General features: G+C 34.5%; 2 protein-coding genes across 2 annotated transcripts; both read right to left on the reverse strand.

The window, feature by feature from the left end:
* Positions 1 to 556: 556 nt before the first annotated feature.
* LOC132303064 (galactinol synthase 1-like) lies at positions 557 to 3265 on the reverse strand. Its single transcript, XM_059800135.1, has 4 exons — positions 2799 to 3265; positions 1496 to 1816; positions 1116 to 1250; positions 557 to 1006 (listed from the first exon to the last, which is right to left on the reverse strand). Exons 1-4 carry the CDS (start codon positions 3132 to 3134, stop codon positions 788 to 790), a joined length of 1011 nt encoding a protein of 336 aa, XP_059656118.1. The 5' UTR covers positions 3135 to 3265; the 3' UTR covers positions 557 to 787.
* A 15233-nt stretch (positions 3266 to 18498) lies between these two features.
* LOC132303066 (ADP-ribosylation factor 2) lies at positions 18499 to 24954 on the reverse strand. Its single transcript, XM_059800137.1, has 7 exons — positions 24808 to 24954; positions 23793 to 23962; positions 21320 to 21390; positions 21015 to 21134; positions 19135 to 19253; positions 18971 to 19052; positions 18499 to 18850 (listed from the first exon to the last, which is right to left on the reverse strand). The coding sequence occupies exons 2-7, from the start codon at positions 23938 to 23940 to the stop codon at positions 18845 to 18847; spliced, it is 546 nt and encodes a 181-aa protein (XP_059656120.1). The 5' UTR covers positions 23941 to 23962; positions 24808 to 24954; the 3' UTR covers positions 18499 to 18844.
* Between the last annotated feature and the right edge of the window lie 1845 nt (positions 24955 to 26799).

Here is a 26799-nt window from a genome sequence, read left to right on the forward strand (position 1 = left end):
TTATTCTATTACTTTTGGACTCTGTCCTAGCAATTGGGGATGCATTCTAACCACGGCCTTCCCACATCCCAGTTAAATTTAAAGAATGTCCCTAACGTCGGTTGTTCAGACTTCTTATTTAATATATACATGTGTATATTGTCATGTATGCAATCGTTTTGGGGGTACTAGATGTGTTATATTTTACCTGTTATGGAGTGAAATCGAGGCAAAAAGGATTACAAACTATTGGAATGTCAAAGTAGCATAGTCATAGAGTTGATGGATCGCCATAAGATAATCATTTATGTCATATTCATTAGTATCGTTTTTCTATTTGATTTGCATCATGATTACTAATTAAGTTTTAGACATCTCCAGACTCCAGGGTAGGATAATCAAGCTAAAAAATATAGAGATTTCATATAATATTTTTGCCAAAATCTTAGGCTGCAGAGAAGGCAGGGTTGGAGGTGTTATTATATGTTGTACGATGAAGGCTCAACGAAAAAGTCACATAGAGGATCGTGATCCATTTTCAAGACAATCATCACTTCATATTGTTAAGATTCTCATATAAACAAAAAAGAAAAGGTTTCACTATAATTGCAAGAAAAGTTATACACTCCTTTGCCTGTAGATACACCAGTATATCACCATATATATATAAATAGATGGATAGATAGACTGTATTAAAAATTTATATGTATTTTTGTAAGTCACACCCAAAAAAAGGAAAAACTATCAAATAGTATAGGATAGGGTTAAACCAACTTTGAACACTATTGGGACTAACAGCTCTTTGCTTCTAAGCAGCAGATGGTGCAGGAATGTAGGAAAATGCAGGCTCTGGCATGGAGGCCATGATTGATGCCCTTGAAACAGTCTCTGCCTCGGAAAAACAGTCTTCGGCCTTGAAATCAAGTGACTCGTCGTTGTAGATATCCCACCATTTCGCAACTAACATCTTGATGTCTTCCCTGTCCATGTTAGTTTCTTTGCCCGTGTACCTCCATGGCTTTGATCCCTATTTTCCAGAAATAAAGAACGGATAAGATCATATAAATGGATTATAAACCAAGTTTTCGCTTAGTGAGCTTAGGAATTGATGAATTTGGAGGCAAGAGATTGCTTACAGCAGCACAGTAGTGAACCACTTTAACTTCATCTAGCTCAATATTCTCGGGGTGGCGCCATAACATTGCGAGAACCAGGTTGTAGACCAGAGGGATGGGTTTGTACATGTCTTGGAAGAACTTGTTCAAGAAATCCTATATATCACGTGTAAAGAAGAAAATTATAAAAAATTAAAAACACATTAAGAATCTATTCTTATGATCAAATTCTTGATAAAAACTTTGTGCTAGTCTCTAATTTACTGTCCTTTATATATACTTATTTCATGATGATGATCATCATCACATCGTTGTTATCATGTCACATTCTTAGAGAGACGAAACCATATTGTATACTCTTTTGCATGACTCCTATGATGCTGTTTCATAATAGAACTTACTTGCTCTGCAAAGGGTGTTGGTGTAGTGATCTTGAGAGTGTCAAGAAGGCTTTCGTAGGTTAAATGGCTAGGTTCGAACAGGAACATCCCGGCATTGAAGTACAAAGGAGGTGGGGAACCCATCTCGGCAGGCCACTTCACTCTCTCAGGGCACTGCTGACAGTACCCAATGGAGTACTGTGGTGAGTGGCTCCATGTCTTCTCACAGAAGCAGTCCATGACTGCATAGAAGAACCCCTCAGGCATGTCAAAGAGATGGTCGATGTTGTCAAACACTTGGATATCGGCATCCAAATAGACCATCTTGCTGTACTCCTCCAACTGTAATCACACATAAATGTAAGTACACAAAAGCTGCAATGACACAATTTAACACACCATCTTTGTACCACAAAAATTATAAATATAATAGTAATTAAGTTACAATAGAAGGGTACTATTGTAAATTCATTATATAAGTGGAGGGAGTCACGGGCAGGTGCGAAAGTGGGAGCAAATGTGAGAGCCGAGTGGCGAAAACTGTAAAATCTAAGTCACACAAGATGAGAATGGGAATCAGAGCGGGGTAGCATGAGAGCGGGAGTGCGAGTGGAGGGCAAGAGTGACACTCGTTTAGAATAATTATGTGATTTAGGGCCCAATCTATTTGAACCAGGATCCTTTCCGGCCCTCGGGGGAGGGTGGAGATAATCCACAGGAGGTGTGGACTGCTTGTGGGCTCCACAACCCCTATAGTGATTTTCACCATCTCTTATATGCTAAATGTCCAGTGTACATGAGAGGATCTAAATTTCAACCAATTTTCAATTTTTCTCTCTTCTTATATTCTCGTGGCTACAATAAATACAACCTCAAATTGCTCCCAATAAAAGTGAGTCGACAAACCAACTTTATATTGTCCCTACCCAAGTATATCTAGTGATGTCTAGTTTTAAGACTAAATTTGTGTCATTAAATTCAAATAATTAGGAGAAAGATTTGCAGTTTTGGAGTCCCAAAACTTGTAAAACTAAATGGGCTTTTTCCTCTCCTTTTTTGCTGCCTTGGAATAGTGCTTAGGACGACAGTGTTTCACCTTGGCTGTGAAAGCACACCCACGTGGGCCAAGGCTGTCATGCCAGGTGTATCACGTAAGGCAACTATAATAACTAACATATCTACCAACAATAATAATATATTAATGTTTGTGAAATTTGTATCAGAAACTTTTTGTGCCTGTAATAAGCAATGAATCTATTGTGAGCTAGGCTTAAACGAAAAAAAAGAAAAAAAAAAGCAAGTCATTGTGTACTTGTTTACTTACATTCCATAAACGGAGCTTGGAATAGTTGATCACATAATAGGCCATTGCAAACTCAATCTGGTTGTCAGGTGGGTAGATTGGTTCAATCTCATGAACAATGCAGCCCTGAGACCTCAAGATCTCCCGGTGTTCTTCAGGCACGTCCGGTAAGATCGCCACCACAACAGGGTACGCGCTTCTTGCCCTGCGCAACCCCTTGGCCAGTCCTACCACCCCTTTGACATAGTCGCCATTACCGGCTAAGAATGTCACGTAGGCCCTTTTATGGTAGCCTGCATCGGGTGTTGAGAGCTTTCCGGTGGTGGTGAAGGCATCTATGGGGACTCCGGGGGCCATTTTCGAAGCTTTCGAGTGATTTGGAAGATTTTGGAGTGATCAGTTTATGCAAAGCGGAGTGTTGGGGAAGTAAACCAGCAAAAAGTACTGAGGATATGCCACTCTACTTGCCTTGGTTCCTGAGTTCTACAATGTCACACTTGGGACACATTAAATAAGCACCAAATGAGGACTACATGCATGCCAAATGAAATTCAAATGAAACCCAAATTTAACTTTTATTGTGTTTTATCTTTATTTTTTTTAGTGATTATTATTATTTTGTTAAGTCTAGGGTTGTATGTGGATGAAACAATTGAATGAATATCATTGGTTGATCGACATACTTATTCATCCAGCCTTATCGTCAGAATGAACGGCTGAGATTCAAGGAAAGTGATCAGGTCATAGTCAATTGAAAATGGACATCATCATTATAGTTTTTCACCTTCTTTTCTTTTTCTAATTTTTCTTTTTTCTTTTTCCTTTTTTTTTTTTTTCTAATTTTCTTAGTGTTCATTGTCCTTGAGGAATTTTAATATTATTAAATAATTTTGCATCCGTGTGTTGAATAGTCGGCTGACGTGGTAATTTGGAATTAAAATTTAAGGGTGCTGCCAAATTAGTCACCGTCCTAGCTCAAAGCCAACCTTGTATAACATTTGGTTGATAAATGAATCACATTTTTTATTTTTATTTAGCTATTTTTTTTATTTATTATTTTTTGTTTAACTTAGAATTTGACCAATCGACCGGATAGAGGTTGTATCACTTAGCAAAATGATAAATGGATTACTTTGGAAGCTTCAGAACTCAGAAGAATATTACAAAATTGACAGTTTTTCAAATTTTAATAAGAAATGTTGAGATTTTCAGAGAAATATTTGTAAACCCAAAAATATAAAAATTTAAGGCATTTTATGGTGTTCACAGAAAAAGAGTTATATTTAATTAGTAAATTTTTATTAACGTGGGATTGTTGCCTTGCATTTAAAATTAATTATATAGAAAGAACAATTAATTTAAAGCTTTGAATTAATATAACCCTCAATTCCAATTCAATAATATGGGGGTGATGCTGCTAAATCCAGTGTAAAGTAATTTTATTAAAACAATATTTCAATTCGAAATTCAATTGACTTTGTAAACCAATTAACCTTCTGATAATTACATTTCAACTGAGTTTTTTCTTTTCTTTTTTTTTTTTTTAAAAAAAAATGGTCGGGAAAAACAAAAAAAGTAAAATTAAAACCTGAAACAATGATATAAACAAATGATCAAATTTCATACATTTGTAGGAAGAGTGAATCATCATATTCGTGATACTGACTTTGCAATATCAATCTTTACCACCCACTAGAAAGAAGGAGAGAGGAAATGGAGAGATCCAGAGAAAAACAGGTGGAATGCCAGGAAAGAAACACAGCTAAGGTATCGACAAGTGATCATGATAGAGTAACAATCTTAAGCTCCTTGACAATGATGGTCATCAAAATAGTAGTTCATATATATAGTTATATATATATATATATATATATATATATACATAAATTATGAGAAAAATTGGTTAAACTAACAATCTTTTGCACTTGGTGCATAATGTTGCACCTAGAAGCCCACACGTGAATGAAGATAAGGGTGGGTGGGTAGAGAATTTTTAAAGTTCTTCATATTTGTACGAAGATGGTGGAGTATTGTAAAGAAAGAAGATTTTAAAATATTTAAAAGTTTAAAAAGTGACGAGAATATTTTAGAAGTATAATTTTTTTTTGTTTTTTTGTAAGGTCGATCAATATTTTATAAAGAGCAGATACAATGTCTATAAATAGATGAATGTATTATTTCTAAGCTCTAAGGATGAGAGTAATTGAAGTATTCTTTTTACTGGCTCAATCAATTGACCAATATGAAGGTATATCTCTTCAACCAATAGAGGGTGACATGTAAACTTGGATATAATACAAACGGTTTAGTTATGTTAAATATTCTAATTTTTCAGGCGAACATGATCTTAACAAAACATTATTGAGTTTCAACACACTAAATAAAACCCCTCACTCATTCATGTGATTCATGTTATTGATATTAAAATTGTAATATAATCTTTTATTAATAACTATTTTAGTTTGTAATAAAAAAAATGTACCCAAACCTCAATATTATTAACATGTTTCAAAATTTTATATATATATTTTTATTATTTTTCTTTGACTAAAGTTAAATTATTATAACTTTATTTTATTTTATTTTAAATTTCTAAAACATGATATTTCCGTTGACGTTGCTTGGGTTTGTCTAAATTCCATTTAAAATAGATATGTGCTCAAAAGTTTATACTAAATCTCAATCTCATGGTCTGAACTCTGAAGTAACTTATATATGCCATTAAAATTTTTCCCCTAGGTGTCACGTATATTGTATAATTTTAGAATTGAAACCTAATGAAAACTTTCTCTAAAGAATTTTAGAATTAGATTTTTAAAATTGAAATTGTTATAATTTGAAAAAAAATTAATTTATTTTTTTTTTAATTTCAAAATTTTAATTTTACTCTGTTAAACATATCTTAGTTAATTATAATTTAAAAAATAAAGAATTCATGTGACAATTTTGGCCTTGAAACAAAGCAAATGAAAGACCAACACATGATTGAGGAACAACATCACGCCTGTGATTACGTGAAATTGTGAATCAATCAACTGTTACATGTTACATCTATGTGTGTGTATATATAACGTGGCACTATTTCAACATACTATGCCAAAAAACAAAAGTAGCAATTATTTGGAAAAAGAGAAGGATCAATTTAGGGGGACTACTACTATTTATGAGCTTTATCATCACCATCTGTGTGTTCTTTAATTTCTTGTCCTCGTCTTGTTTAGGGATTCCACAACAGCAATTGGGAACTTTCTTTTCTTGATCTTCACGGCATCTTAAGATCTTATACCCTTCTTTTATTTTTATAGCTTTATATATAAGAGTACAATATTTATTAATCGTAAATGGTACAAAAGTGAAAATTGTCAAATTAACACTATTTTGCGCTTTATTTTAACTCGAAATAAAATATAAGTGTTTTGTTGCAAAGTGTTTTGAATAGGAATAAAAAAAAATATTTGGTGATGTCCATTTGCTACTACAAGATTTTTTAAAGTAAAAATATTTGTCCATCGCTACAATGTTAAGAGTTTTTAAATTTAAATTTAAAATGCATTTTAAAAGTATTTTTACTGTTATCACTGCAATTCTAAAACATGTAAAAATATCAATTTCATATTTCGATTTTTGTCTACTGTTCACAAAACATTTCGACACAAAGAAAAATAAAACATTTTTTTACTAAATATATTTTTTTCACTACTCAAAAACAAAATGCGTATCAAACGTGTCCTAAGTTTGTTTTTTATTTTTTATTTTATATTATTTTATTTATGAGTAGCATATTATAGGAATAGAATAATCACTATTATTATATCTACTCGAGTATGCTAATTTGTATGCGAAAATAAAATATTAAAACAGAAATAAATGAACTAGCATGCAATAAAATGACAATGATCCCTAACAAGTTCACAATAATATTTCTTTAATTTGGTTGAAGATCGATCATGTGTTACTCCTTATTCTGTCAATGTTATCTGTTCTTGAAGATAGACATGCACTTTTGCTCACCAAATGATTAATGAATATATAATATTTATACCCTATTCAAAGCTTTTGCAATTAAAGTGGTAATTAAATAAATATAGACTTGGGTGAAAATTAAAAAAAAAGATAAACTAAAGAAATTCATGATAATGATACACACACACACATCGTATGCTTCACTACCACATTAATCACTTTGAATACAAGACACATAATCAAGTTCTAAATCATAAAAAGAAGAAAAAAAGAATGAGCAATTCAGACAGGTAGCCATTTAAGTTCGATTGCAATGACCTCAGGTCCTCAACCATGACTATAAGATATAGATAATTTATTTATTTATTTTTTACTTTTTTTTTATTTATTTTTTTGCCAAACCTATTTGTGTGTATATATCTCATTTATGAATAGGTAAATAATATTTGAGTAGTGATACTCGTATCGAACACTTGCATTAAATTACCAAATCGAATAATTTTTAATTGGCTATTTATACCAAATACAACTAAGTAGAGGGCTCAACTTCCTTATTTGTTGTATTATTTACTAATTAAAAAAGTAGGTCTAACAATTCTATGTAACTATTCGGTGCATGAATCATTTTCCATAATATTTATCATTGGCTCATTCTAGATGAGGTATGAGTATTTTTGGGTCTAAACAATTCGATTGAAATTGCAGGAGAAATTTGGTAGGCCTAAAAATATGTTATTCTCTGTGTCCAAACGACAAAGCCACTTCATTGAGAAATTAATTAGCTTACTTTAATTAAAGTACAGATCATCATGTGTTTCACATTCCTACTATATTTTGACCTTTTTAACAATAGAAATAATACAATTGCATTTCAGTCTAGTGTAACAATGATGCCTTTCGAATTAATTGTTATTATTGAGAGTGCTTTGAATGTATAGTAGGAACTGGAACGAAAAAGCGCAGATGAGTGACACCCATTGAGAAAAATTGTTTGACTTAAGTATCGTGTGAAATGTACAAGCCCTTCGCAAGGAAGGCTAGGCCTGACAAAAACGGGGCAAAAACAATCATTACCTTTCAAACATGGACCAAACAAATGCATTGGATTTCTATTGGATTGGTTTGGAGCTACTGTTTTTGGAGCACTTTCAAGTTGTATGATTTTGATGTTACGGCGACCTATGCGGGCGGGTATGAGACACTAGGTAGTTTGTGTGAGGTAAAGGTGAAGGTCTTATATGTGTGCTTGTTTTACGACCTTTTTGAGGTAAAACCCAAAAATAAAACTGTGCTGGCTAGCTCCCAAAGCCATGAACAATATCACTCCATCTTCAATAACCACCACTTGAAAAAAAAAAAAAGTTGTTCTAAACACAAAATCCAGTGATGATCATATCATCAACATAAAGTAAAAGGAGAATGATACCCCGATCGGTGCTTCGAACAAATAAATTAGAGTTATAAGGGCTAGAAAAGTAGCCAAGTCGAGAGAAAGCCTGACTGAATTTGGTAAACCAAGCTCGCGGTGCCTGTTTGAGACCATACAAAGCACGTCTAAGTCGACACACCTTATTAGGAGGATAAGGATACCCTGGAGGAGGTTGCATGTACACTTCCTCGAGTAAATCACCATTGAGAAAGGCATTCTTAATATCTATCTGAAAAAGTACCCAATGATGAGAAGCTGCCACGACTATAAGAGTACAAACAGAGGAAAGATGTGAAAATGAGCAAATGTCTCTTCAAACTCAATGCCATATTCATGCGTGAACCCTCTAGCAACAAGTTGAGCTTTGTAGCACTCAATAGACCCATCTGAACGAGTCTTGATCTTGTAAACCTATTTACATCCTATAACAGACTTTCGAGGAGGCAGATCAACTAAATCCCATATATGAGTTTTGGATAGTGCATCTAACTCTTCTTGCATTGTGTGCTATAACATGGGGTCAGAGGATGCCTCATGAAAATTGTGAGGCTCATGTAAGGTAGGAAGAGCATGATAACAATGAAAATCACTAAGATGTGCATGTGGAGTTCTTACCCGAGTTGAATGGGGACGAATATGTGTGGAAAGTGCACTGTTATGAACCTCGGATTGGGCAGATGAGTAGGACTCAACTGGTAGAGGGTTGACGATATCAGATGATTCTGTAGAATCAGGAAAGAAATCTGCAGAGGTGTCTAATGGAGGAGGAGGAAAAGCCTGATCATGAACACCGCTAAACTTAAATTATATGTGAAACATTTTATGCTCCCAAAAAATGACGTGACGAGAAATTCTGAGGCGTTTAGCAACAGGATCATAACATCTATACCTCTTTTGTTCAATTCCATAGCCAAGAAAACAACAAAGTTGAGAACGTCATTGTAACTTACTTCGCTCATGAGGTTGAAGAAGAACAAAACAGGCACACCCTAAGACTCTAAGATGACTGTAGTTGGGAAGCTTTCGATATAGACGTTCATAAGGTGTTTGATCTTATAAAAGTGGTGTAGGAACACGATTTACAGTATACACAGTAGTAAGAGATGCTTCACCCCAAAAAGACGAAGGCACAAAAGCAGAAATGGTGAGTGAACGAGTTAAATCTAAAATATGTCGAAGTTTATGTTCGGCTCGACCATTCTGTTAAGACGTGCCAGTACAAGAAGTGTAAAAAATTGTACCCTAATGTTGTAGAATTTTTTAAATTCATTTTGTCAGTATTCTTGAGCATTGTTAGACTGAAACATTTTGATGGGTTTGGAAAACTGAGTTGCAATCATTTGAGTAAAATCATGAAATATTTTAAGTAATTCAGAATGATTTTTCATTAACAAAAATCCATGTGAATCGTGAAAAATCATTAACAAAATATCGTGATCCTCTCGTAGTAGATATAGTTGAAGGTTCCCAAACATCAGAATGAATCGATAAGATGAAATGGAGCAGAAGCAAAAGACTCATTTTTATTAAATGGTAAGGCAGGTTGTTTTCCCAACTGACCTAAAATACAATCAAATGACTCAAGTTTAACCTGGCTTAACAAACCCGTAGATGTTAGGGTTTTGACACGAGATAATGACGCATAACCCAAACCAGAATGCCATAACTCAAGTGTAGGAGAGGTGCACTGGGTAGAGGCAGCAGAAATGGTGGGAGTAGGTGTAATGAAGAAAGTTCAAATAGTCGTCCTATCTTACAGCTTGTCCTAGTGATTTATCATGTCCGAGGATAATGTATAACACAACCATTAGATGAAAATGTTATGGTCAATCCCAACTCAGTTAGTTGTCCAACAGATAAAAAATTAAGAGAAAGATTTGGAATAAGATAAACATGGGGCACAAATAACTGAGATTGAGAAATAGTTTCTATGTGACTAATAGCCATAGTGGAGCCATCGGCTGTGTGTATGACAAGAGAGTAGGAAATAGGAGTTAGTGATGTGAGTAAGGTAGAATTAGTTGCCATGTGATTGCAGCAACAAGGGTCAAAAAACCAAGAACCATGTTTACCTGGTGTAGTAGAAAGAGCATTGGAAGATGCACCTTGATAGCGAGATAAAACCTGGTTGAGAACTGCCTCAAGGTTAGTTACAGATGAGGTAGATATAGATTCGTTAGAAGAGTTGTTGATCGGTGTTGAAGATGATGGTGACATATATTCAGTGTTAGCCATAGTTGCAGTGGAGAGTCTAGCACGAGTACGACAAAAGTCAATGTTATGCCCTGGAAGCCAGCAGAAAATACAGTAAAGAGATGAACGGTCATTTTTGGTGATAGATGGCTGAGATCCAAATCGATTGTTATTGTTATGTCCATTGGACCCAGATTGATTGTTATTGTTGAGCCCATTGGAGCTAGACTGATTGTTATTGTTACGTTCATTGTGTCGGAAAAATGAGGCGAGGCGATCTGGTGCTGACTGAGATAGCACTGACTGAGGAGCAGAAGATGGCGTGACTAAGACAGTGAGATGGTTTTGGGAACGACGAGTCTACAAACGTGTCTCTTCTCAAACAAGTTCATTGAGAACTTGATCAAGTAAGGGAAGAGGTGAACGATGGAGAAGTTGAATGCGCACTGGTTCAAAATCATCATGAAGGCTCATCAGAAACTGATAAAGTCGAATCTGGTTGAGATATTCGAGGAATTTCTTTGCTTCAAAAGAATGTTCGCATGATTGTTCGGAACGATCTAATTAATCCCATAAACATTTCATTTGAGAGAATAATTCATTAATTTGCTGACTGATTCTTGTTTAAGAGTAAAAAGTTGAATCATTAATTGAAATTGTCGAGCCCGTCAGAACCAGAGTAGCGAGAGGCAAGCATGTCCTAGACCTCCTTAGCTATGTCGAAACTCCCAAATTCCATACCAATGGAAGGATTAGATGTGTCACGTAACCATATGATGATCTTGTGATTGTTACTGTCCTAGTCTTCAACACGTGTTACATAGGCATTTGATGTCTCTTCTTTGGCTTGAGTAGGTTCTATACGATCTCTAGTGACATAGGACCATAGCTTGCGACCTTTTAGAAAACTATGCATAGATTGGCTCCAAAAGGAGTAATATCACCTTCAATAATAACTGAGATAAGGTGAGTTACCTCATTTTGTGTCATTTAGAAATCCCGAATGCAAAAACGTATAGCAAATTTGGAATCAGCGCGAAAAACTAAGATGGAATAGTGTTTTCAGAAGGAAAAAAAAATCTGAGACTGCTGATGTGGCAGATAGATAAAGGATGACGTGGCAACTACTGACGTAGCAAATTGGTCTAGATGCTGACGTGGAGTGACGACGTGGATCTGACGCGCTTGGCTTGTGGGACACGTGACGGTGTAGATCTGACGTGGTGTGGCGCGTGAAAGGCAAAAAAAAAAAAAAAAAAAAAAAAAAAAGATTTTTGCGGTGGCGCGTGGGAGCACGTGGGAGCGCGTGTGAGCTTATTTCTGGCTGTTTTTGGTGGCGTCGGGATAATCTGAGTCTGAACTTTTGCCCGATATACTGTGAATTGCGAAAGGACTTGTTGAAAATCATATTCGAACACCGAACATAATGTATTCTCGATGAAATTATTGGAAACACTAAAAAAAAAAAAAAAAAAAAGTAATATAAAATAAAGAAGACAGAGAATTTGGCTCTAAGAAAGAGATGAAACGTATATTGTATTGATTTGTGTAATATGAAAATACATAAAGGTTTATATAGGTGAAACATGTGTGGAGAGCAAGAAAACCTAAACCCTATATGGTAAACTTATACATGGTAACAATATATTCTATAATATATATAACAATACATGGTAATAATATATTCAAAAATATATTGTAATGACCCGGTTATTTTTCTTTCTTTCCTTTTTTCTCAGTTTTCACGGATATTTTTTTTCCGTTAATCTTTTCTTTTCTGAGTTCGGTTTCTCATCACTTAGTGTCATCTTAAGTGCTCAGAAATGGGTTCCGATACTCTTTCCTTTGGATTGACGACTTCCTTTAAGGACCGAGTCATTTTCACTTTTGTGACATTATTCACTTTTCGTTTTTTTCCCGTTTGTCACTTTGTTGACACAATCTCACTTTTCGTGTTCGGATTTGATTTCAGTTTTGCATGTATCCATGATATTTAAATTCCATGCTATGTTTATTTTCACTTTTGTAGAAAAACATGCTAGTTGTGTACTTTCTTCCTTAGGGGTGTGGATGCACAATTCTTTGAAATTTTTCTTTCTGTTGAGGTCATTTGTGTAATTACTATAAGTAATTATTTTTCATCTTAGGGACCATTTTACAATTTAATTTGGAAGATATTTTCAAAAATGACCTTTTTGTAATTTTCGGAAAGTGTGACAAGTGTCTCATTCTCATTGGTCCACTTGTTGACATTTGTGTGGGGACACTTTGATGCCTTGGATGATGACATGTGGAGGGTGGAGATTCAACCACTTGTTGACCTAGGATTGGTGCACTTGTTGGCTTAGATGGTTGACAAGTGTAGGCTTAAGATTAAGCCTAGGAAGAGCTATTGATTTGTGACAAAAGTAGGCTCACAAATTGGTCTTGCATTGTGTGTGTGTGAGAGGTAGTGCAAGAGCACATAGTAAGTGGAGGATTACTAGATCCTTCACTCACCATTTTTTTCACTTTCATCTTTTTCATTTCCTTGTTCTTCAAAACCCTAACCTAGCCATCATTGGAGAAAAACTTGATTAATAACTTAATTCTTCATTTTGGCCTCCTTCCACTCACCTTAGACCATTAACTTTGGGAGACAAAAGTTTCCTCTTACTCTCTTCTATATAACCCTAGAAGGGTGTGCCATTTTGTATTGATTTGTTTTGGATCCTAGAGAAACACTTCTATAGTGAGGTAGGGGGTGTTATAGTTTATTTTCTAAGTGGTTTTACTTACTTTTGTATGAAATATAAGTTGTATGCATGTCTTTTGTTAATTTAAAAAATTAATGATGTATCATAACTTGCATATAACTCATTTTAGACTTGATATATGACATGACCATAGCTTGATCTTTGTTATATATTAAATTGGGATGATTTAAATGAGTTTTCAAATCTAGAGATTTAATGAATTTAATTGATTTAAATTCTAGTTAATTATGTTTTTTTAGACTTGATATATGGTATGACCATGACTTAGTACTTATTATATATTAATTTGGGATCATTTGAATAACTTTTGAAATCTAGAGATTTAATTGATTTAAATTAATTAAATTATATATGTTGCTCATCTTGCACTTTTGATTTGATATATGTGAAGACTATGTTATGTCCTTTAACATATATTAATTTGAGATTATTTGGAATTGATTTGAAATCTAGAGAATTTAATTATTTTTGTTTAATTAAATTCTATCTAAATGTTCCATGGATTTAATTATGTTTTAGAAATTATTTCTAAGTATAAATCGTGGATTTAGACTTGTTGTGTATTCATTTGGTTGTGTTTTAAGTATTGAATAACTTTGTTGTTAATTTTATATTCATGAGAACTCGTTTCCAATATTGAATATATGATTGACTTGTGTAATGAATTGCACACTTTGTATTTGACATTATATATGCCATTTTAGAATTGAAACTCTAAGGCATGGATTGTGTGGTTTCAACCTACTTATGCATGGAAGGTGATTTCGTGCATTATATAAATTATGTATAAGTTGTGTACTTATTTGGTTTATTTTGGAGTCTTGGGATATTGTTACAAGTGATATGGCTAGAGTTTGGCTCTAGTGCGAGAGGTATGAGTTCTCCCCAATTGAGATAGTGCGCACTAGGGTGGTCTTCTCAACGGTTAATGCTCGAAATAACCGTTTTGTTCTTGGTTTATTCTGAGACGTGATGTCCAAGTCTTTCATTATTTAATTTTGCATTCAATTCCAAGTTGACAGTCATGTTTAATTGTGACTTGTGGTTTTGGTTATTGGCGATTTAATGTTGTTAAGTACATTTGTGCATTATGATTTGTAAGGAATCATTGCATGTCCTTGATGTTGTTAGGTACATTTATGTTGAAATGTTCAATTGTAGCTTAAGAATGATCCGATAGATTCATTTGGAACATAGACGTTAGGTGGCATGACCCACTTTAGTTATTTTTGCACTTTAGATTTCAAGTTGATGACTTTGAAAATCTATGTCTTGATGCATTATATTAGAAATTCAAATTATGCTAAATGATTATATTTAGTTATTTTCGCACTTTAGATTTCAAGTTGATAACCTTGAAAATCTATATTTTGTTGCTTTGTATAGTATGCTCTTATGTTATTTGGAATTGCATGAAGGATGTGATTTATGCTAGAAATGATTTAAGGTAGCTTAGGATGCTCCCCGAGTCTCACTTTTGACATAGACGTTAGGTGACATAACCTTTTGAATTGTTTCACTTTAATGTGATAATCTTGTAAAACGTTAAGTCCTTGCATGCTCATCTCCTACAAGTAACTTTATGTTGCTCACCCCAAAGTTACCAGAGTATTTTTCAGGTACAAGAATCAAGGTTCGAGATTCTTATTATACTTGGATGATTGTAGACTTGAAGGTTTTAATTCTTGTAAAGGTTGGCTTGAAATGCCACTTGTAGCCTTATTTGTCAAAATGTGTATATTTGATTCTAAACATGTAATGTGTACATGAGTACATTCTTTACTAGGTATTTGACATGTATAAAATGAGGCCGGAGGCCAATGACATGTATTTTGTATCTTATGTAATTTTTGACTTCATGAAATATTATGAAAATATTGAAAAATGTCAAGTCATTACTTCACCATGTTTGCATCAGGTGTGGGATTTCCATTTTTATTCTTTAACAGGGTCTTATTAATCATGCATGAAGTGTGGCCAAGGGTCAAACGGTAATTTGAAACCATTTTATAATTTTAAGTTTCGAAATTTCCTTTTCATGATCATTTTCGCCTTTTTGGTCGTTGAGGGGTCGGATTTTGCATCGGCGGTATTTTTAAGCCATGGATCATTGTAGCGCATCCTAATAGGTAAGTTACATCTGTGTGCATGATTGTTTTCAAGAAAAACTCTTTCGTTGGTGAAATGAGCCTCCTATGGACTCATTTCACATTTTTGTTGAAAATTTTTGCTTAAGGGCAATTTGGAAATTTTCTTTCAAAAATAAATTTTGATTTTGACTCCGTCACATAGAAAACGTGATTTCGAGGGGAGTTCCTTCACGACATTTTTCCGAAAAATGTCATCTTGATCTCAAAAACCGCATCTCAAACTCATTTTTCTGCATTTTTACTGTTTCTGCTGCATTTTTTGCAACCTGGTCAGGTTGAACAAGTTCAGGAATTGCTGAATTGATTTAAGGTGTCAATTTGGTCCAACATGGATGTTCTGCCCATGTTGAACCGGTTCAAGTCTTCCAGAAACCTTTTGTGGGTTCAGCTTTGGACTTCTAACTTCGATCTGACATAACTTCTTCGTTTTAATGCCGAATTGGTCCGTTCTTGAGTCTAAACTGACCGCGTCGAAGTAAGATTTGCAATGGTACCAATTTCAGTTTCAGATTCTTCTCCTAACTCAAGATATCCTTATTTTAGTGAGAGGGTGTCATATTTGGTTCGAACCGGAGTAGGGTTCATTTGGGATTTCACTTCCTTTGGCCTTAGGACTTCATGCGAAGTTACCAAATGATGTTTTTGATCTCATTGACTTGTTGGAAGTCAATTTCCTTCCTCTTCAGGTAAAATGACCATTTTACCCTTGATCCTTCTTTTAGTAGGGTTTTAATACCTTGTCTTCGTTTTGCTTCCGTTGAGTCTCGAAATTCTTCGAAGGGCCATTCTTGTGTCCTAGGGATAACGTACATCTCTAAGGACTTGTTTTTGTTTTGCTTCCGCATTTTGAATCCACTTCGGATTATAACATGATACACTGGGTTGAAAAATCCAGGGTCTGTCACATATATTCTAACATAAACAAAACATAATAATAGCCAATTAGAAGCCTAAAATATATACAATTAGAAGCCTAAAAGGTAAAAATAGCCACGCATAGAACATAAAATCCCAAATCAAGAAAAAATAGAAACTAATAAAAACTCAAAATGATTACACCTAAATAATTAATAACTCAGTTATGCACCTAAATGATTAATAACTCAGGTATGTTGCGCTGTATATATAACATATAATAATATTTATAGATAATGTAAATTTCAATTCAGTTATATATCATCACTAGTACGTGGCAACATTGTACTTTATTTATCAACCTAGACTTCGGTCAAATATTCAACTAGATAAGAAGAAAGATATCTGTAAGTAATTAAACTGAAAAATAAATGGGAAATCTTTATATTAGGCCGACATAGGGTGTTAGTTAATTAGTGGGTACATAATGTTTGGATTAGGCAAGCAAAATTTTTCAATAAAAAAAGTAAAAGAAAAAAGAAAAAGAAGATGTTTGAAGAAAGCAAAGTAATTAAATAATGTTTCTTTAATTTGGTTGATGATCGATCATGAATTACTCCTAATTCTCTCAATGTTATCTGTTCTTGAAGATAGACATATAATATTATTTATACCCTATGGATAGTATAAATTAATCACTTTATTCAAAGCTTTTGAAGGGATAAACAAAATTAAAAGTGGTAATTAAATAAATATAGAGTTGGGTTGGGAAAAGTAAAAAAAACGAAAGAAAGAAGAAGATAAACTAAAGAAATTCATGACAATGATATATATATATATATACAAACACACACACACACACACACATCGTTTGCTTCACTACTACATTAATGACATTGAATAGAAGACACATAATCAAGTCTTATATCATAAAAAGAAGAAAAAAGAATGAGCAATTCAGACAGGTAGCCATTTAAGTTAATTATTTATTTTTTTTTACATTTTTTTTTTTGTTTTTTTGCCAAACCTATTTGTGTGTGTATATATCTCATTTATGTATAGGTAAATAATATTTATTGTTAGCCCATTCTAGATGAGGTATGAGTATTTTCGGGTCTAAACAATTCGGTTGAAATTGGAGGAGAAATCTGGTAGGCCTAAAAATATGTTATTCTCTGTGTCCAAACGGCAAAGCCACATCATTGAGAAATTAATTAGCTACTTTAATTAAAGTAAGGGTTTCACATTCCTACTATCCTACTATGTTTTGACCTTTTTAACAATAGAAATAATATACTTGTATTTCAGTTATGTGTAACAATGCTGCCTATCGAATTAATTGTGAGTGTTGAGAGTGCTTTGAATTTACATTTATGTCATTTCTTTTGAAGGCAGAGGGAGAGCCCGGATGAACGGCGGCGCCCGTTAAAAAGAATTGTGTGATTAAGATACCAATGAGCGAAATGTACAAGCCCTTCACGGCAAAGAAGGCTAGGCCTGACAAAAACGGGGCAAAAGGGAGCCCAAAGCAACAAATACAGGCGCGATCCGCCAAGCCCAAAGGCCTATGAAAGATCAAATTCAAATGACCGTTAAGATACGACTGATCGTTGAACCAGCTCCAAGCACAAGGTTGGAGCGAAACAAAGGGAAATGAAGCCAAAATGGGGAATGGGGGGAGCGAAACAAAGGGAAATGAAGCCAAAATGGGGAATGGGATCGAACGAGGCCATTCCAGCTAGAGGGATGATGGGTATGGAAACCACATTTGCATTGAATAATGAGGATAGTGTAAAGAGCCTTGAACAAGCAGATGATGATTAGGAGATTCGTCACCAGAAAAGCAAAGCAGGCATTGCCTTTCAAACATGGACCCGACAAGTGCATTGGATTTCTATTGGCTTTGTTTGGAGCTGCTGTTTTTGCACCACTTTCAAGTTGTCTGATTTTGATGTTATGGCAACCTATGCGGATGGGTACGAGACACTAGGTAGTCTGTGTGAAGTGTAAGGTAAAGGTGAAGGTATTATATGTGTGATTGTTCCATCTTCAAATGGTACACGGACTTTTTGAGGTAAAACCCAAAAACAAAACTGTGCTGGCTAACTCCCAACGCTGGGGACGATATCACTCCATCTTCAATAACCACAACTTGAAAAAAAATTGTTCTAAATACAGGATCAAAATTGTCTTTTTCTAAACGAAATTTATCTGCTCAGCAATCAAGTAGAACATGTAGTAGAGTGGAATTAATTAAACACATACATTTATCAAGAAGGGGGAAAATTTTCTTAATAACCAAAACATTAGACATGCACATCATAATTCACCAAAACAAAACCATTGCACTAAACATTTTCCAAACAAGATAGATATGTCAAACACGAAAATAGTCTTTCACTAAACAATTTCCGAACAAGAGAGTCGACATAAAAATAGCCTCACACTAAACAACTTTCGAAGAAGAGAGGTCAACACGAAAACAGTATTAGAAACTAGTATAAGCATATTATATTAAAACCTAGGCAAACTCTTTCAAGTACATATATCCAACCACCATGAAGTAGACACAGCCATTGACTGAGAGAACCTAACAAGAGCAAAACGCCTTTAGGAAAAATGAAATTCACAGCTGAAAACCATCTAAGGAAGGGAAGAGAAATACTGATAAACACCATCCTGCATCCAGGAATACCCCCACAACAATGAGTCCGTGTTACCTCAGGCCTGCAACCAAGGAGAAATATCAGAATATAATAGAACAGGGAACGGAATTATACGGTAATAGTACTAATAAAAAATTGGGTTCCGTTCAGTGACAAGGTAGTTTCTTATCAAAGTACTTGCCTTGTTAGCAATGTTGTTGGAGAGCCAGTCCAACCCCTCGTAAAGACCCTCCCCAGAGGTTGCACATGTGCTCTGGATATACCTGGAAAGAGCATTGAAATGGGTTTAAAAGACGTTATGGTGGAAGTATTAATACAGGTCACCCAAGGGAACATAAAATGTACCAGTGGCGCTGTCGGAGAGAGTGGAGGCCGAGCTTATCAGTTATTTCGGCCGCATTCATTGCATTAGGAAGATCTTGTTTGTTAGCAAATACAAGTAACACTGCATCGCGTAGTTCATCCTGGAACAAGAAGTCATTACATTACAATCCTCTGGCCGTTATATTATTTGCGTTTTCTTTCAATTATTCACTTAGACTATAATATAGAAAATAAAAACTGCTCCTCAGCATCTGATGTAGAACATTAAATAACTAGGGTAAAATGACGAACAAAGAGCAAAAGAGCAAATATCAGGGAACAATAAACTTCAATATTCCAATCACAATACTTTTCTTATTTTTATTAGTCCAATCAAAATTATTTTAACATGTACTTCTTAAACAATGCATTTACAAAACTATATGTCCAGAACGATAAAGGAGAACACAAGATCCCAAATTGAGAAAATATGCCTAGGTCAGTACACCTTTAAAACGTAAAGGCAAAGGTGTATTATTTTTGGTGAGTACTATTTTTTATTTAAAAATATTTATTTCTTTTTTTTGATAAGTAATAAATTTATTAGAAGTGTTCAAAAGGGGAACGCATCCCTGAGAACAACAAAAACATGGGCTCCAAGGCGCCAAAGAAGCAATAAACTCAAGCATCTCCTCAGGAGAACAACAAAATCTACCCGAGCCCCAACATAGAAGACTTAAAGAATGGCCATAGACGACTCCTGTCCTTCAAACGCCCTACTATTACGCTCCCTCCACAGACACCACCAAAAACACAAAGGCGCCATCTTCCAATATGGCGCCATCCTCCAATATCCTCGAGCATAGATGCCCACTTGCACCCCCCTCCAACTCTTCATCAGCTCTCTCGTAAATCTAGGCATGACCCACAAGACTCCGAACAAAACCAGCAGGAGACTCCAACAATCCATGGCCACGGGGCAGTGCAAAAGGAGATGATCCACCGATTCACCATTATGCTTACACGTGACACTGATTGGTGATAATGAGCTTTCTCCTTCTTAAAAATATTTATTTCTTGCACGCTTTTCTCTCTCTCGACTATCATATAAACAAAGTTTAAAGGGCATAACGAAATGGTTGTGGTTTGGAGGACAGCAGTGCCATTAGCCTTCAAGGGGTCTCAGTTTGATTATGTAACCCTTATTCGGTGATAAAATTTTTACAAACAAAGAAAGAGAAAAGTGCCTGTCTTGGTTCACGTGATGCTATAAGGAACTCTCAATCAGGTGAGATACATCACACTGTCTGCAAAACAATCAGATCGATGATGACCGATTTTCAAATTAACAATTGCTCTCAATCCACCAACTCACAAGATTGATTAGCGCTCCACCCAAAGGGTGGGGATAGTCTGGATCACTTAGGTAAAAAACAAAGGAAAGAACTTTTTATGCAACACTATCTGACTAGCAATACAACAAAATGGACTGTGAACAAAGTAGATGGAACAAGTGAAAAATTATTCCATCCAACATTAGGAGCTTGTTATCATGTCCCGCTATATTCACTACAAGGTTTTGTCAAGCTGGTGTCCACATAAGAGATTACTAGGAGACAGCAGGGTTTAATGTTCCAGGATTGGTTTAATGAGTGAAGTTGTGTAAAGAATTTTCCGGAATGTAGTGAAGTCATGTGAGGTCAAGTAAAATAGGTAAAATACACTCAATTTTGTGGAGGCTTGTAAATATTTGAGGTATATGTAGTTGGTTCTAAAAAACTTCCTCAAGGAGATGGGGCACCATTTGCTTCACGAAGCACCTCATTTATAACAAGCTCTTATACAGAGATAATATTAGCCCAAGGGAAGGTGATTACCATTACAACACTAGTGGGAAGTCACAATAATACATGCCAAATTACCTCATTTAACATCCTATGCAACTCATCTCTTGCCTCAACAACTCGGTCTCTGTCATTACTATCCACCACAAATATGAGACCTTGTGTGTTCTGGAAGTAATGCCTCCACAATGGACGAATCTGCATTTCATTTCACATAACAAAACATAAGGACTTTATGTGATATATATCTAAAGAGAGCACAAAAGAGACATAATATCTCGTTAATAATAGATAGGACTTCTAGATATATAATTGCTAACTGTTTATTAAATGTAAATGAACATACAAAAATATAATATCAATAATAATAATAATAATCATACCTTATCCTGACCCCCGACATCCCAAACTGTGAAGCTGATATTTTTATATTCAACAGTCTCCACATTAAATCCTGCGGAGAACCAGTATTCAAAATTATTCAAGACAACAATTTTGTACATGTATCCAAACAACAATACACACTCATCAATGGAAGGGAATCCATATCAAGTACATTCAGTGTAATATGATTAATCATCTTTGTTCGGTACACAAGTCCGATAACATGGTCAACTCCATATTTATACAATTTATGATTACTACTATTTATCTGAAGCCTACTAGAAAACAGCTTCCATAGTTGTGTCCAAGGTGGCAGAAATGTGCAGAATACTCTTAAATAGTTAATTCAGTCCATCATAATCCCTTTTTCTAGCATTCTTTAAGTTGCAAATCAAATCACAAGGCAAAGTATTAAATAAACCTACGCAATGGAAAAATCTTTGGCCTTTATGTTCATAATCCAATTACTGAACAAGTAGCAGAAAATATACACTGTTGAAAATATATATACTCAATACTTATCAAATATATCTAAACTCAACTTAAACAAACCCTTCCTAAATATTTGGGGTGAGCTACACGCATTCTGTTTGGCAATTCTGATCCATCTAACGTCAAGACCTCACTCAAATCACATGTTTCTATCTCATCCAGTGTTACTTTTTGACTTTCCCTCCCCGTAGTACATTCAATAAGAACCATAACATTTTCCCTAATCAGCGTACTTATTGCCCGTTGTCGCACATGGCCACACCATGTGCCCTAGTACCATCTTAATCGGTCTTCTCTCATTTTATCTCATTGGTGCTACTGCAACCATTTTACAAATGTATTTATTTCTAATTAAATTTTATTTTATTTTTTGTCTTACTATATACATCCATATATCTACAGTCACATTTTTCTACACTTATTTTATGAATATATTGTTTATTAAACCTCCAATATTCTGTCCTTTATAGCATGGCTGATCTAATAATTTTTTATTTATTTGTAAATTTTACCTTTTAGAGGTATGCACAAATCACACAATATGCTAAAACCAGTCTTTCATTTAACCAATCACGCTTTACTCTTATGATCAACATTATCTCCAGGTCTCTTTGGGCCTATGTTACACAAACTATTCAAAAGTAGGTGAAAGTACCCGCACCGGGCACACAATACTCGAACATGAGTATGGGATATGTGTCCAACAAGTTTGGTTGGACATGTACCTAAAACACATTCAATAATTCAATTTTACTATATTATTACTTCACAACGAGTGAAATACCGATATTAAACAATTTGTTACATAAAGATATTATTTTGCTCTATAAAATATAATAAAAATATTATAAATATTTAGCAGTTTCCATGTCCTTCAAGTTTGAAAAAATGACATATCTGACACTTGGATACACACTCGCAACCGAGTGCATAACACAGCTTTGTGTATAATCGAGCCTAGGTAACAGATATATTCACTCTATCGTATCTCTTAACTTCTAATCTTCACGTATATTTTTAATTTCTGTTACAATCTATATATTCAGTTTTAATCCTACTTATCTTACACCCTATTAATTTTAGAGCTTCTCTAGACCGCTGATTCAGCAGTTGTCCTGGTTCCAACATTAACATGATAACCAGCAAATAGGATGTTGGAAATATATGTACAATTCTAAATTCCCAATAAAATATCACCAATAAAAGTAACTTCACATAGATCATAACTACGGTTTAATCCAAACAGCGAACAGCCACAGTTATGAACAAGCACAAATATTTTGAGATGTTTTGAGGCCCTTCCTATTTTTAAGGAGGAATCACGTGTCTAGGTATATCCGAGAAAGCATTCTTAAAGAGCGAGAGTCTTAGTAACACCCTACTGGCAGGTACATCCTAATGGGAATCTCCAATTGGGTCAACCATGTCAACAAGGTAGGTATTGCTACATTAATGGCTTGGCATAGTGTCATGTACCCAATACTTAGTTATTTATACAAATTATAAGCTTATTGGCTTGCATACGAAATAGATCATAATCCTGAAGAGAATCCTACTTAAATCAATATAAAAGGCTCATCAAAATTTCATGTCAAACATCGAAAACAAATCCAATGCATCTTCTCAAGAAAGATAACAAACACAGAATGAAAGCCAAGAGAATTTACAACTAAAAATGTAATAAAGAGCTGGAACTATAACATTGTAAGTACAATCTATCATTCAACTCTAAATCTATCCTTCAATATGTTAGTCACACTGAAAATTGTATAAACAGTTGTAAAGCCTGATAGTCAAACAATATAAAGCAAATTTCCATCTAACTCAATGTAAAAATAATAATGATGGCGTCGAAACCAATCTTCTGTAATATAGTTGTTGTAAAGTTTGTCTAAACAGTCACGAAACTAGATAACTAAAAGAACATTAACAGCAAAAAACATAGAGGAAAAGTTACTCCATTTCAATGACAGCACATACCGATGGTGGGAATTGTTGTCACGATCTCCCCAAGCTTGAGCTTGTACAAGATGGTAGTCTTACCAGCTGCATCAAGACCAACCATGAGGATACGCATCTCTTTCTTGGCAAAAAGCCGGCTGAAAAGCTTGGTGAATGTCAACCCCATTTGTCTTTCTGATTGTCAATCCCTACAGATCAACGTGCCATTTCACATATATCAGCCAAATGAAATATTCAGACGAACAAAGATCAACCAATAAAAATCAAATTTTAAGTTTACAATTACGATTACAAAAGAAGCCCATATTAGGAAAATATCACCATATCAAACGGATATGAAGGTGAAGGAAAATCATCACGAAGATTATCTTATGAGATTATGATCCTCTCTGTTACTTTTTCCTTTTAACACTTCACAATAGCTGATTAATATTTGCTTGATTTTCTCAGAACAAGATAGCCTTTATTTAATGAAAGATCGGATTGAACATCATGGAATTCAGAAGAGTAATGGAGAGGATCCTTGTCCAATCTATATGACCAGCAAAATTTCACCATTTTAAGATCCATTATGAATTCAGATTCTATACAGATTCTCGATAATCAATTATGACAGACTAATAAATATCACAGATCAAAACGATCTCATAGTAAAATCTGCAGATCAGTGCATAACAAAACAATACCTCATACGATTCAAACAAGATCTCTTAAACGCATCCAATAACAAAACCAGAGAAGAAAAACGAATACAAACAAAAATAACCTCAAATCGAATCATACTTCGTTGAAGATCGTTGAATTTCAAAAGAATTTCAGAGAATTTTAAAAACAAACAAATGATCCATATAACGATTAGCCACCAGAGCCTAAATAAATCACCAGAGACCTCAAATCGAAGCAGCAATCAACGAAATGCAGAACATTTTAATACAAAACATCTGTTTGTTAGGAAGGCATCGAGATTGTATATCTAGAATCAGAATTATGCACATGTGATCAAAGAGATCTGAAAATTGATAGTACGATTTACCTGTGTAGAGCTTTTTACTCTTTAGGAGAAGGATCTAGAGAAAGAAAATGCGAAAGAAGAGAGAGAGAATGGGAGAGGGGGGAGCGAGAGAAATGAAGCTCCAGAAGAACGCGAAAGAAGGGGGCAAGAACCATCAACGAGAGGGAATAAAATAGAGGACACTAGTGCTGACAAATTGCCACTCGGTTTGGATCGAAATAACGAACATGTCCTGAATCGAAACGCAGGCGTTTCTGAATGGAGTGCCAATCAACTCGGGCCACGACATTTGCAACAATGAGAAGTGTGGCTAAGAGCATCTCTGATACTGAAAGCTATTTTCAGCTACTAAATTTATATTTTGATAGATGTTATAGTGTCAAAATGTTACATTTTAGCAATTCTATTACAATACTGCATTTCATACAAAATACTATTTTTTGACACAACCACCATTCTTTTTCAATTACCATTTCCACTATTTATATTTGCATCAGTAATATTAATATTAGGTACATTCCAAGTCAAGTTGTAGACATTAGAAGAAAACTAAAATTAAACCTAATTAAAAACAAACAAAAATCTAAAATATCTGGTCAAAAATTGACCAAAAAGGACCAATATATATATATATATATATGTATATATATATATATATATATATGTATATTATATATATTTGAGTATATTATTATTAAAAATATATATATTTTTAGGGCAAATCATTTCACCCTCCCCAACTGCCTCCATCTCTATTCTCGTTCTCAACTCTGAACTCCCTCTCTCTCTCTATCTTTCTCTCTGTCTCCAACTACAAACTAGAAAATCTACAAGAATTAGAAGTTGAAAACCTATATATTTCAGTTTATCTATCTGTCTGCAAGAATCAAAAGATCAAAACCCATATCGGCATATCATTTCAGATTGTTCAAAAACTCATGTCTTTCAATTTACATCGCCTGCTGTTCGCTGTTCACAAGCTTCAGCCGCTCTCTCAACTCTCAAGCTTGGCCTCTCTCTTTTTGCAACTGCTAAATTGTATGTATGGGTTTTGTTTTAATTTTTTTTTTCCCTAAATCAACTAATCAAGGTCTGTAATTCTTGTTTTTGCAAACTAAATCATATTTGGTGAAATTTTTTATGATCTTTTTAAAATATATATATATATATATATATATATATATATATATAGACAAATTTGGGTTGAAATTATATATATGTGTGTGTGTGTGTGTATATGTGTTTGTGTGTGTGTAGAGGGGGTTGGTGTTAGAAAGCTGTCAAAAAAATTTGGCAGCTCTTATATTTGAGAAATTTTTTGAGATTTTCAAATTTTGAGAGGCCAAATGAAAGGCCATTAGAGTGGATTTTTTTACCCATCTCTCAAATTATGAGTTTGAGAGCTTAAAATGAAAGAGCATTGAAGATGCTCTAATTGGTCAAATGTCTCGTAAAAAAAAAAAATAAAAAAAATAAAAAAAAATTAGGGAAAAGTACAGCACCACTCTTGAGGTTTGCCAAAAAGACATATAGGTGAAATTTACTTATGTTTTGGATAAAGACACCCCTTGGAAGTTCAAAAATGGATAAAGACACCCCTGACATAAGAAATTGACCAAATTACCCTTTTACCATTTAAGGAACCTTTTTAACTTTATAATTTAATAAAATGGACCAATCTATCCTCATAAACAATTTATGCATAAAAAAAAAGTAAAAAAAAAAAAAACAGTCTATTCTCTCTCAATGGACCAGACAACGGCGGTGATGGTCTGGACAACGGCCATCGCCATTGCCACCGCCTTCTTCCTCTTTCTCTTTCTCTCTCTCTATACATATATATATACACACACAACAACACCTCGAGTAGGTAAACTAAAGCTCCAGCAATGTGGTGACCGGTGAGACCCAAAAGCATCGGCGACAGTTCAATCCGACGAGGCCCAGAAGCATCGGCAATAGTTCAGTCTGCTACCCACACACACTGGTCACCACCACCACACACACCAGTCA

Source organism: Cornus florida, unplaced genomic scaffold (assembly GCF_030987335.1).
Source record: "Cornus florida cultivar Cherokee Brave unplaced genomic scaffold, ASM3098733v1 CherokeeBrave_3.0.0_Hap2_Chr04, whole genome shotgun sequence".
In the NCBI taxonomy this organism is placed as follows: domain Eukaryota; kingdom Viridiplantae; phylum Streptophyta; class Magnoliopsida; order Cornales; family Cornaceae; genus Cornus; species Cornus florida.

Excerpts from the sequence above, each read along its gene's own strand:
- LOC132303064 (XM_059800135.1), bottom strand. The coding sequence starts at position 3,134 with ATGGCCCCCGGAGTCCCCATAGATGCCTTCACCACCACCGGAAAGCTC. Across the intron at positions 1,817-2,798 it reads CCAAGCTCCGTTTATGGAAT|TTGGAGGAGTACAGCAAGAT; the intron begins GTAAGTAAACAA and ends GTGTGATTACAG. Across the intron at positions 1,251-1,495 it reads CAACACCCTTTGCAGAGCAA|GATTTCTTGAACAAGTTCTT; the intron begins GTAAGTTCTATT and ends CGTGATATATAG.
- LOC132303066 (XM_059800137.1), bottom strand. The coding sequence starts at position 23,940 with ATGGGGTTGACATTCACCAAGCTTTTCAGCCGGCTTTTTGCCAAGAAA. Across the intron at positions 21,135-21,319 it reads ATGTCGGGGGTCAGGATAAG|ATTCGTCCATTGTGGAGGCA; the intron begins GTATGATTATTA and ends AATGAAATGCAG. Across the intron at positions 19,254-21,014 it reads TGCATAGGATGTTAAATGAG|GATGAACTACGCGATGCAGT; the intron begins GTAATTTGGCAT and ends TTCTTGTTCCAG.